We start from the raw sequence: 13,147 nt of genomic DNA on the forward strand, positions 1-13,147 counted from the left end.
GTCTTTTGAGAGCTGCTTTGATCTCAGATATAGTAGTTTTGGCAGTGTGCAACCTACAATCATGAGATAGTGAAAGCAGTGGTAAAAGGTATGCTTGTCATTACTTCTGATTGAACTTCTCTTTAAAAAACACTCTGAAATTGTTACTGAGTTCTTTTGTGCTCATGTGTCTATTTCATTCATCTTGCCATCTTTAGTGACCAGCAAGAGAGCATTAGAGAATTATTGGTGAAAGCTGTTTTCTGGACAACGTACAGTTAGTGGCACAGAAAAGCTCTGATTGGGTGTAGGTGAATAGAGTCTGCAGAGGAAAAGTTCAACCATTGGAACTGGGTGCTGGGTGGATTAGGGGAAGGTGAGGACTGTGAAATTCATCAAAGGCATGTTACGAACTAACTCTGAAAATAAATAAATCCTTTAATTGTATTTCTGAAGGAGGACACGTTATCATCACCATACCTTACCACATTAAAGTTGTCGGTTTTCCAAACAACATACACAAGTGAGGAAGAAATTGCCTTTACTACATGGAAATCAAACACAGACCAAAAAGCTAAAGCAAAAAAACATTTGGCAAATAATTTCTAAATTAACTTGTTGACATTTAGTGTTAAATTTTGTATGGGTCAAGGGGTTTGAGAATTTTTTTTCTGAAAAAAAGCTTAACGTGTAACCTCTGAAAAATAAACTTGCTTCAAATGCTGAAGGCTGGAATGTTAACATAGGATAAAAAATTTGACAAGAACTCTGTCTCAAAAAATGTCTTAACCATTAACCTATGTTATTTGATTCTCTGCTGCTGGTGAAGTCCAATAGAAAACATTGTTCTGATCTCCCACAAAAGCAAATTGAACTTTAAATTGCAAAGGGTGTTGGGAATGTAAGGTTTATGATCACAGAGCAAAAGAGTGTAGGAGGCCGCTAAGGGCACATCTCTGAAGAAGACTTCTTGTTCTGAGAAAAATCAAGAAGAGAAAGGAATAAAAGATGTAGTTCCATCAACTTATGCTTCATGTGCTCTTCCAGAAGGTCAAATCCCCATCAATCCAAAATCAGGTTTTCCTTATAAAAATTTGATACTTATTTTCATCAGTTTCCACTTTCAAATAATACATACACTGATTGACAAATTGTGTTTATTTTTGAACAGTTACTGTTTGGTTGCAGCAGCAGTCCTCCCTCTGCATCAGCTAGCTTTCACAGGAAGTATTTTTGAAAAATTATAAAATGATTGGAATTACATTAGCTAAACTAACAAATTTTTAAAAAAATAAAAATCTCCACCTGAAAGAGCAGGCACATTTATTTTGTCCCAGCCTAGCTGAAAAGGAGCAATTCTCTACAGGCTTCTAAATCTGAGTATAGGCTTAACATTAGATTACTCTACAAAATAAAATTAAAACAAATATTTCCTGTTGTTTACAAAGATGCTGGTAACCTACTATGTTCTGAATTTTTGTGTTGAACATTTATTTCTCTGTGTTATATTTGGAAGTTGTTTTTATAAAGTCTTTCTACTGAGAAAGCTGGTTAATTTTTCAGGCATGCTTTCTGGAAGCTGGCACTGCTTCTACGAGCACAATTTATATGCGGGAACTGCAGGGTAAAGAGAACTACATGGTTAGGTGTGCAAAGGCATAGGCAGCCATTTATTTCTTCTACTCATATTATTTGAAGTACGTAAAGTATTCTGACATTTTTGTTCATTTGAAAAATGATTTAAACCAAACAGGTTTAGTCAGAGGTTTATACTAAACCTGTAGTTGCTAAGATTATGAGCAGTAGCTACTGTATATCAATATTTTCTGTGAAAAAATTTAAGTCATTCTATGGAAATTAATGAATAACAACTTGTTTGTCTAAAATACAGCTAACCAATATGGACACAAGTTACACTGTGTCTGTGTTACTGGTAAAGTGAAACTAGATTTCCTGTAATTATATTGAAAGAACTCAGTTGAAAATACACCTTTCTGTCTGATTTGCAGAAGACCGTGGTGGCTTCTTTTAATATTAGGAATCTTGCAAATAAATCACCAATATTAATGAAATACCTGCAATACTTACTCTTTCAGTATTTCAGTAAATGGCGCAAGGAAGTAATTAATTTTCTTAATAGTAGGATTTTATACAATATCAATCCTATTTTTAAGATTACTATCAAAAAGCAGTTTTAGTTATTTTGTTCCATCCTTATCTATAAATTAAGCTATCGGTTCCTGTAAAAAATTGTTTCAGTTTTTGGGTTTTTTTTTGCCTCTAATGAATGTTCATCACCTGCTTCAGTGGTTAGAATTTTGTCTCTTCTTTATCTAGAGTAATTGTTCTCAGACTGTGATTTGTGAACCATTAGTGATCTGTGACCTATGAGCCTCAAAATAAAATGATCTGCAAGCAAAAGCTGTTTGGGATTGGGGAGTTTGAAAGTTTACTCTTTTTCAATAAATATTGTGCAGAGTGAGAAACCTGGACAATGCATGAGTTTGAAAGATGCATTTCTTAATTTTCCATTTTGGGGGAATCACCAGTTTTTCTCTTGGATTAGCATGATAATTCATATTTTTATCAGAAGTACCGTGCAATGTTCTGCTTTTGTTGTTCTGTATAATTTGTATATTCTCTCTGAATTTGGCATGAGTCTGGCCTAGAGTGATTAATGAAGACTTTTGTTAAACAAATGCAATGTATTTTGCTGGACTCAGGATACACTTCTGTACCAAATGCAAGGCTAATTGATAAGAATATATTGTTATAAATAGAACGGAGGCCGACTGTCTCAGTTTCACCTATCAGTCACTGAAAGCAAAATATTTTCCATTATTTAACCCCCATACAATTTTGTACCATGTTTTCTGCTTGTTTTAGGGGTTCAACATTTCTTTTTTCGTAATAGCCTTTATCATAAATACCATTTTTACCTGAAAAAAATGAGCCTTAGCAATAATGACAAACATTGTTCTCTTATGCATCATCTTATACAGAATTATTTCAGCTCATTAATAGTTGAAACTATGGTGTTTTGAAATGGAAATTTCTCTGAATGAAATGTACTGTGTCTTTTAAAATTTGACAGATGAACTCTCTCTATCAACCATGTTTTTTAAATGCCTGTGAACACGGTTTCATTATATGCTTTGTAACACTGATCTGAGAAGGAAATTGTCTTTTCTCCCAGTTCACTTATTAATTGTTGGTGCTTTTTCGTCTATCTGTGTACTAAAATTATTTCTCAAAAATTCAGGTTTTTGCTGAGATATTTTTATACATACTAAATATTAACATCCAAGCAACAGTTTGTATGTTTGGGGACTATGTGGAATATGTGAAATATGCCAGTGCTCAAAAAATTGTCTATCTGCCTTTACTGGATTAGTACTGTTATTAAAATCTAGACTGTGAAATGTGAGTTACTGAAGATGTAGGTCATCTTTTTAGCTACTCTAATATTTTTTATTAGTATTTCTCAATCGTCTGCCCCACTGAATTTACAAATACCCATTATAGAAGAAGATATTGTACCAGGAGAGCAAGTAGTGTGGATGATGAAATAAATTTATTGTGTTGGATCCTTAGCAGTTGGTGAACACTAACTCCACATACTTTAGAAACCTGTAGTGATATGTAGTCGGATATGTAATAAATGTCAGGTTTAAATGTGTTAAATAGTTACATATTTTTCGCTACAGGTGAAGTGTGATCAATACTGGCCAAGCAGAGGCACAGAAACTTATGGACTAATCCAAGTGACCCTTTTAGACACTGTTGAATTGGCAACGTACTGTGTTCGTACATTTGCACTTTACAAGGTATATATACATATATATACTTAAAATATACTTTAAAATTTAAATGTAGGCAGCTTTTATCCTTTCCTTTCCTTTCCTTGCCTTGCCTTTTCTTTCCTTGCCTTGCCTTGCCTTGCCTTGCCTTGCCTTGCCTTGCCTTGCCTTGCCTTGCCTTCCCTTCCCTTCCCTTCCCTTCCCTTCCCTTCCCTTCCCTTCCCTTCCCTTCCCTTCCCTCCCCTTCCCCTTCCTTCTTACTTCCTTACTGCCTTCCAGCCTTCCAGCCTTCCTGCCTGCCTTCCTGCCTTCCTTCCTTCCTGCCTGCCTTCCTGCCTTCCCACCTTCCCTCCTTCCTTCCTTCCTTCCTGCCTGCCTGCCTGCCTTCCTTCCTATCACTCTCTCCCTCCTGCCACCTGCCCCCCTTCTTTGTTTTACTTCCTGCCTTCCCTGCCTGCCTTTCTCACTCATTTCCTCATTGCCTTTCTTCCCTTTTGCTCCTTCCACCTTCCTCCCTGGTTTCCTCGTAGCAGCACTGAACAATGAGACTTCCTCTACAGACAGTGTATTTTTCTTACAGAGCTCTCTTAAAAACTGTTTAATTGATTGAAATACTAGCTAAAGTTCTGGCAGTTGTTGTGATGCATTACTGTACAGTTTAGTTAAAGCTCTTACGTGGTTTGAATCCTGCAATTTAGAATATAAGAAACATAACCCTCCATAGCGTGAGTTCCACTTCTCTTTGTCCCCAAATGTCATTTAAATACCCTTCACTGTTGTATATGCTTCTGCAGTTGTTTCATTGAAAAGTGCCAATATCCCATCAAGTGGCAGTTTTGTCATGAAGTTCTTTAATTTCATAGAATGGTTCAAGTGAGAAAAGGGAAGTGAGGCAATTCCAGTTCACTGCCTGGCCTGACCATGGTGTCCCAGAACACCCAACACCGTTCCTAGCTTTCCTGCGACGAGTCAAGACCTGCAACCCACCTGATGCTGGACCTATGGTTGTACATTGCAGGTAAGCCCAAAATTTATTTCAAAGCATCTTATGTGAAGATTACTGCTTTCTGTTTTGTTGCAAATGAAAACATTATCTTTTTTCAGAAAGAGTTCTGAGTCTGTCAAAGAAAAAAAGTGGTTGCTTTGCAAGTGGGCGATCTGAGTGTGGCACTGCCAAATTGGATGGGCCAGAATTATTTTCTTTGGTCTGTGCAAGAGAAATTAATTTTAGAATATCTAAAGGTCTACAGAGAGAATGTCTGCAGAGAGAATACAGATGTATCTATGGCATTCAGAAGGTGGCATGAAAACGGAGAATAGTGTTGATTTAATATTCAAGAAAGGGTGTTTTGATCAATGAAACAGCTTTTGAAATTATTATTTACATTGTGTATGAAAGTAAAGACCATGAAAATTAAGAAAGATAAATGGCATCTTTTATTGAAAATGGGTAGAAACCTTAATCTGTATTCAAGTTTAAACCCTCAGTTTAGGACTATGAGGAGCTGGAACTGTAAAGGACATACCTGAGGGACAGTCTGAGATCAGTTCCAGGGAAATGAGTCCTCCATGCTGTTTGCAAGGTAGCAAACCTCTTTAGGCAATACATGGTATGAATTAATAAACTCTCAAGAGAGAAACGTCAGCTCCTCTTAATGCTTTGGGAGTAAGGAAAATTAACAGAAAGAGATGGGGAATCTTTGGAAGCCTTTGACAAGAGCAGATCTTTCAGAAAGCCTTAAAATCAGACTGATAAGAAAATCATCAGAACATATCTGCCAATCCTGATAGATGTATGCTGTAAGATGGGTGCTCCTCATTACAGGGCTGTTATTGTAGCTTACATGGCTTACTGTGCTGCCCCTTTCAAAGCGAATTCCTAAGATCACTGATTTTTGTGAGCTTAATTTTGGGATACCTTCAGTTAGTAAGGCTAAGGCTAAGCTATAAATGCTTCACATATTTGAAAACTATTCTTGCTTTTGTCATCCAAAAACTGAGGAATAGGAATGACAAGAATCACAGCATACCACCCACTCTAATTCTGGCTCATTACATACTGGTAAGCCAGCCATGGAAGCTGGTTATTTGAACATTTTTAAAGTAATTAAAAGAGGCTCTTATAAATGAGACAGGAAAATAAAGTCAACAGAAAAATAAATAAGCAGGACGTCAATGTTGAAAGGCTCAGACTGTTCAGAAAAGGTCAGAGAACATTGAAGATAAACATTTAGTGATTATTGTAACACCAGGGTTAGGAATGTGGAATAAATATAAATAATAGTACAAATCTATTTATACAATTTGCTGAGTATTTTCGGAATGAAGACAAATCGTTTTGTATCTGTTTTAAAGGATCTTAAAACATTTTGAATATTTGCTACAATTATAGTTTGCCTGAGCTATAATTTCATCAGCTTGATCCATATAGAGCATACCTCCAAAGGTGCTTTAGCAGTGAAGATATTATGGTCTAAATCAAAACCAAAATTAATAGAAGAAATGAATCCTCCCACACTTGGAAGGCTGTTAAGTTAGTATAATTACCTAAATTCTCTAAATGCAAGAACAGATTAATTAGTTGTTAAGTCATACAGCAAGTCACTGGAAAAGATAAAATACAAAGCTTGTTATCACTCAGTGTTTTTGATGAAATGCAAGATATTATTTTCTCTTTGTCGTTGATTATGCATGCAAATTTCAATGAAAATGGCGGTCAGGTTGGGTAGTATGATCTGATGCCTGTTGAGGGACTTTTTTTCCCAATTTCCTTTTAATTTATCGTGGTAGTATGTATGTTGAATCTCTTTGCCTTATGTCTAGCTTCTTGAGACACGAAGATTTTAGGCATTTCATACACAACCTATCCTCTAAAAAGCAGACTTCCACGTATTCTATTCTTTTAGCAAGCCTTTTAAATCCCACTCCCAACAATTTGTCTATGAGCAGAAGAACTAGTGAAACCAGATTTCTGGCAAATTTACAAATTTATAGCTCTGTATTTAAAGATTTTATATAGCTGGGCATGTAGCAGCGAGGGTTGTGGACGGTCCAAAGTTTGTGAATGTACTCATTAACTCGTCAATGTTAATATGCTATCTAACTGATAGACCACCAACAGTATGTTATTAAAGTCTTTCTTAGAGTACTAATGTTACTGTAGGTGTGTCTTTTCAGGCGTGTTGTAGCAACAATGTATTTTGAGATTTTTATTTTGAATTTGACATTATTAAATTGGTAAAAAAAAAAAAATTAGAAGAGGAACAACACAGAGCATCAGCACAATTATTTTAGGCTAGAAGAAGTGTCTTTCATTCAGCAACATGAAAAACTTTCACATTTATTTTGAAATTAAAGTACTGGAAGTGACTAAACATTGCATTTCAAGCTCTGAAAAATGTTCATTTTGTGTTCAATCAGTAAGCAAGTTTTGCACGTTGTCTATTTTTTCTTAGAATCTGCTTTTAGATTTTTCTTTCCTCTGTTCTCTGTTGCTCACTTTGTAACTTTCTCCATTCCACTCTTTCCTTTTTTTCTCATCCTCAGTCATTTCACTTATTTTTGATTTTTTTTTCTCTGCAATGTCTGGACTGCTCTTTATTCCGTGGACTCCTCTAATTATATTCTGCTTCTGTCCTTCCATTCATTCCGCTGTTTTCTCAAACTCATTTAACTGTTTTTTACCACATTGCTGAACCATTTCAATATGAAATACGTTCCTCCATGTCTTAGTATTTTCTCTGAAGAAAGATCAGAGTTCTAATGGTAGCAGTCTCCTGCCAATTTTTGTCATGTATCACTTTTCACTGCCTTCTAGTACTCACGCTTTTCCACTGAGGTATTTTGTCTGTTCTTGACAAACTTCTTGCTTTTCACTTCTTCTTTTGCTAGCCCATAGACTACCTCTACATCCTTTAAAAAAGTCCTCTTTTCCTTGTTCTGTATCTTGTCTGTCACTGTCTTCCGTTTTGTGTTCAGGACTCACTAAGTCCCTTTTTTTTAAAGGTCAGGTACTACCATCATTCAGATACTAAAAGTCTTTACTAAGGTAAAAACAGTATAATACAAGACCATATCTTGTATCCTTTGCCTGTGGTAGGCAGTGCTTTTCCAAGATACCCCACTGAAGGAATAATCTGAGTTTACTCCCCAGAGGAAACATGGAATTCATAGTGGGGATTGTAAGACCTCTGAGACAGCACCGATACCTTCTGTTGTATTTCTTCCAGTACCTAACAAACTGTCAGAATTCAAGAAATTGTAATAATGGCATGTTGAAGAAGTATAAATACATTTCAAAATACATTTGGTAAAAAGAAAGAGTAGGTATAAAGAAGCTGTGGAAGCATTTTTCTGGAAAGCTTTTAACCCATAAAAAAAATGAAAATAAAAGCAAACAGGCAACTAAGTACAAGGAGAAGCTATTTGTCTATAATATTTCTGTGAATTTAGTTCAGTTCCTTACTGCTCAAAAGCTGAACTCCTTTTCACTTTTGATTCAGGTCAACACCTAGTAAAAGCAACAGGTTTTACTGGGTGAGGAATAAACAAAAGAGCCAGCTATCTGCATTTTGTTCCTTAGACTACATCCTATTTATTATGTATCTATAAGAAGATGTTGTAAGTGAAAGGTTTAGTCCAAGCTTTTCCTTAATGCATTCTCCCCATCTGCCTTAATATTGACCCAACAGTTGTCTTTCAGTCCACTTCGTGTTATGAGATTAAGAGGTTTTTGCAGTTTGCTGCGTGCTTTTGGGATATGGCTATATATCCTACTGAGAATCAAGGTCACTGGAGATCCAGTTCACGAGTGTGGCTCCAGACCAGTTTATACCAAAGCCTCAGTAGCTGATAAGCTAGTTTAATATCCTGTTCCTACAAAATGGCTTTTGAGTGTATGAAGAATTTATTTAATACCTTACAGTGTGCTTAGTGGGAAAAAGTCTGAGGTGAAAACAAGTGACAGCTGAAGAACCACCATATAAACATTTGAATGCATTCGATTCACATAACAGTGACCAGAAAAAACGTGCATAGTCTTAACTAGTGAAATTAACTGCGAATAGAATATAAGTACTACCATTCAAAACTACTAAACTCTCTAAGATGTGTTCTGATAATTGTCAAACAAATGCAAGTGGAAGTCTTTGTAACAAAATCTGTGTGATGAAAGCAAAGAAAAATACAGAATTATATCATCAGAAGTTATGATAACATTAGTAATTATTTGTTACTAATGTCCATGCAACAGACATCTTTGCATGTCATTTACACTTCTACTTTTGATAATTAACAGTCTAATTGCCTGTATAGTATTGAATTTGAATCTAATATAAAAGTCAAAAACATGTTGAGAAATGTTGTACGTACATTCTACTAGTCAAAGCTCTTACCTGTGCAGAAAATTTAGCAGATTTTTAAGTTGAAAAAGTAGTTAAAATACATTTAAAGCTACATTATTTTTAAGGAGAAAACATAATCATTGCTGAAAGGATTGGGAAGCACTAAAGGTAACATCAAGGCCTAATCTAAATGCAGATTTTTTTAATTTATGTAATCAGATATTCTGGTAGGACTACCATGTGAAAAAGGTGTAGTGGTAATAATATAATTGCATAATGCCATTGCACTCTTTTTCCAGGAAAAAATCTATTCTTTTCTGTCTGTCTACCAGGAAAGTTTAGCAAAGCCCAGATCAAGGTAAATTTAAATTAGAAATACATTTGTTATAAACTGCCAAGTTCCATCATCCTCGCTTGAGTTACGTACTCCCAAAGACAGCAATATCATTGTTTTCAATGTGAGATTTGGTAGAAGAAAACAACTAAATCAAAGGTCAAGCTAGATGCAAAAAAAAAAAAAACCCACCACAACACAAAAAAAAAGATATTTAGCAATCCCATCCTATTTGTAGTTATTTTTCATAATGTGTGTTGAAATCTTGACTTGAGTTATTTAGAATAACTTGTCTGAAGATTTTTCTGTGGTGGTTGAAATGCTTGATGCAGGTATGTACTTTTTCATTTACAGACTGTTATATTTTAAGACTGTATCCTTTCAGTCGCTTTGCACAGAAGTTGAGAAATACCACAATCCAACTGGTGTCTCTGCATGACTTGCCCTAATTTGCAGAGCTGATCTAGAAAAAAGGGTTTCTTTAATGAAAAAATGCAGGCTTAAACCCCAGGATTCTGCATTGGTGAGGCTGTAATGTGTGGTCTAATGATAGTGGGGAAAGCGCACGTTTTTGTTTGAAGTTGGATTAGTGCAGGCAAACAGGTGCTAATCAGATCACAATAAAATAGCACCAGAGGGTGTTTGGAGCTTTATGCCACTATGTTTTCGAAACATCACAGGAACTTTAGTAGTTGGTTCAGTAACACTACATAAAAGCTTAACATGTAAGTGCAATCCCATATGTTTGAATCTCTCTTTTTAATACCAGCACCAAGGGGCATATCTTTAAGATACTTTGCGAAGTTTTGGCAGGTATTGTTAATGCTGCTATTGCAAACAGAAAAACTTGGATGTTTGGAAGAATGTGACTGTTTTAAGTAAATCTGTGTTTGAGTATACTAAAATAACCAGTTAGCACAGTAAAAGCAAGCTAATTTTCGAAAAATAACAGTACACAATGTGATCTTGTATTTCTTAAAGTAGAATATTTACCTATTTTTTTTCAATGTTTCAGGATAAAAAATAAAATTTAAAAAACATAAATGTGTATCCAAAGCAATAATTTTCCAGTGTATTCTTTTACCTCACCTCTGTATCTTTTGAACCTCCCTACTGCTTTTGCCACATACCTTACAAGTTCTCGTTTTCTAATACTGGCAGCGAGTAGGTTGCAGATAACTGCCTATCCTTTTTCATGGTGGAGGAAAAAAATCCCCCCAGCACATATGCAGAAATCTCTCAAAGAAGATTGAAAAATACAAAAAGCTTCCTCATCCCTTCCCTCTCCCTACCCTGAGAATAATTCAGTATTTTCCCTAACTTTCCTGGACAGTGAAAGGTCTGGAGAGGAAAGGATACTAAAGGCATTTTAGTACCACACAAGTATTTTAATATAACAAGTATTCTAAACTTTCTCTGCTTTACCCACATATCTTTGTCCAGCAGCTATTGGGTTGCTACTATATATTCGACTGTGCTGGGTGTAATCCATGTACAAAAACACTGGGAACACCATTTCCTCTCTAGTCATTACCATACCATAAGTCACCATATATCTCATTAAGACAACTTTTTTCTCGAAGTCTTCATTCACAAATAAAAAGCAAAGATAGAGGGATAAGGCTGTTGTTAGAGTCTCTTCTTAAAATAATGTGTAGTTGGTGACCCTGCTTAGGATATTTAGTTCCTCTTAATATAAAAATACAGCAGTGAGTAAATGTCCATGTTTTTCATTGTATTCCATTTGTATTCATAGTCTTAGTTACTCTGGCCATGCGGTCAGAGTAACTGACTGGGAGTCATTTCTTTTCTACACATATCTTTCATCTTCGCAATTATTTCATGTCTACATGGACCTTATACATCATACACCAAGGCTTGCACAGTTTGATACCTTGCGAGCTTGATCTCTGTTTAAGGAACTGGAACTGGATTCTCTTCATTTAGAAGTTTTTGGATGGTTGTTCTGTCTCATTTAGTTGTTGAAATTGTAGAATCTACTGGAAAATGAGAGAGTCCAGAAGAAAGGTTGGTAAATGCTAGCTGGCAGAAACAAAGACTGATGTCCCACCAGGACACCGAGGGTCATCGGTATAGTAAAACTTTACTTGATAATCACTCGTGTAATGGCTGGCATCACAGAGAGACAGAATTGGGACTTGCCTTCACATTTGCACCATAAAAACTTCCAAAGTTGTGAAAATTTAGATTCCAAAAGCTTCACAGTTGAAGACCCTGGCTGTTCTATGCTGAACATACAAGAGTTTTCACCTAGTTAACTGTGCTATGCTCCTGCAGTTACACAGACAAAAAGCAGAGTCCCTGTCTGTATGCTGATGGAGCCAGTGATAGATAGGTAATGCTGGATTTTTTTTTTCTCATTAGTTACAATCATCTTGACTGCAAAGATGCCAGTTACCGTCCCCAACCGATCACTCCTTAACTTAAGGGCAGTCTCAGTCTTACTATCTTAGGACTTTTAATTTGTTTCCTTAAATTTAGGTTATCACATATGAAAACCTGGAAGTATGAGCATGACAAGGTTTACCATACAGTAGTTAATGTGACAGTGTGCAGGATCCTTAAATACTGGCTATGGTACCTTGGTATTTTTAGTTTGAATTGGAAAATACTATGCTACATCATCTAGAAATCCTCTATAGGGGGTGTCAAACACCAGCAAACTGATGCTGATCCACTTTCAAGTTTTGTCTTCAGTTAGAAACCAGTTCTGCACAGCAAACCAGCCTTTCCTGAAACCTGAACTGAAACTGCTGTATGTACAGTGTGTGCTTCCATTTTTTTTAAGCATAAAAACTCAGTGAGTATCGCCGGAACCATTATTAAAATTCAAAAGCATACAAATAACAAAGAATAGTATTTCTTCAAGCAGGTTCAGATAATTGAAAATACCTACTTTTGGCCTTTTTGATTAAATCAGTCCTATGTGTATAGAGCCATCTTTGCTGGCACTTAGCCTGTGGTTCAGGGGATTATACCCCCACTGCTGTGACTTAGGGGTGGATTATCTTTTGAAATCCTAAAAAGCTGCTAAGACTGCATAGGGCAAGATTTTGTTTCTGGCAGAAGTCAGAAATCCGTAAAGGAACATAGTGAATGCTCTTCCTAGATAGAATCAGTGGTCTATCTAGGCCAGTATCCTGTCTCTGACAATGGCAAATGTCAGAACTTTCAGGGGAAAGTATAAAACTCCAGTGTCAACAATATTTCAGTAGTTTCCTCCCCAGCAGCAAGCAGTTAGTGACTAGTTTAGCCCTACTTCATGAGGATTTCAATTCTTTTACCCATTATTCCTTTAGCTTCTTAGAGAAACTGATGGATACGTTGTTGTTCCTACTCGTGGTTGTAGACACATTTTAAAGAACAAAACCAGTCTCCTCTCTGACTTTTTTCCTTGTCTAAGTATTATTCTCTGACTAATTTCACACATCGTGTTAGAAGATACCTATTTACTGATGCTTTAAACGTGTCGCTTCATTTCACTAAATGTCTTTGGATGAAGGGAGAAAAAAACATTCTTTAACGCTGTTGCTTGTTTTACATGTCTACAACTTTCCCTTGTGTTCATTAATTGTAGCAAACTAGGGCAGCAAAATACCCTAACCTGCTTTAGTACTTGTGATATGGAGGGAGTTGGCAGGGAATCCTCACATCCCTGGTCGTTTTCCTGA

At 36.0% G+C, this 13,147-nt stretch overlaps 1 protein-coding gene across 2 annotated transcripts in view; it reads left to right on the top strand.

Moving 5' to 3' along the window:
• The window catches only part of PTPRD (protein tyrosine phosphatase receptor type D), a 281,812-nt gene that overhangs the window by 245,114 nt on the left and 23,551 nt on the right, over positions 1 to 13,147 (top strand). For both annotated transcript variants that reach the window (XM_086480568.1, XM_086480569.1), the window contains 2 exons: positions 3,687 to 3,806; positions 4,643 to 4,797. In XM_086480568.1, coding sequence (XP_086336694.1) covers positions 3,687 to 3,806; positions 4,643 to 4,797 — 275 coding nt within the window. The remainder of the gene's footprint in view (positions 1 to 3,686; positions 3,807 to 4,642; positions 4,798 to 13,147) is intronic.

The sequence above is a fragment of the Leptosomus discolor genome, chromosome Z (genome assembly GCF_034619465.1).
Source record: "Leptosomus discolor isolate bLepDis1 chromosome Z, bLepDis1.hap2, whole genome shotgun sequence".
NCBI classification, from domain to species: Eukaryota; Metazoa; Chordata; class Aves; order Leptosomiformes; family Leptosomidae; genus Leptosomus; species Leptosomus discolor.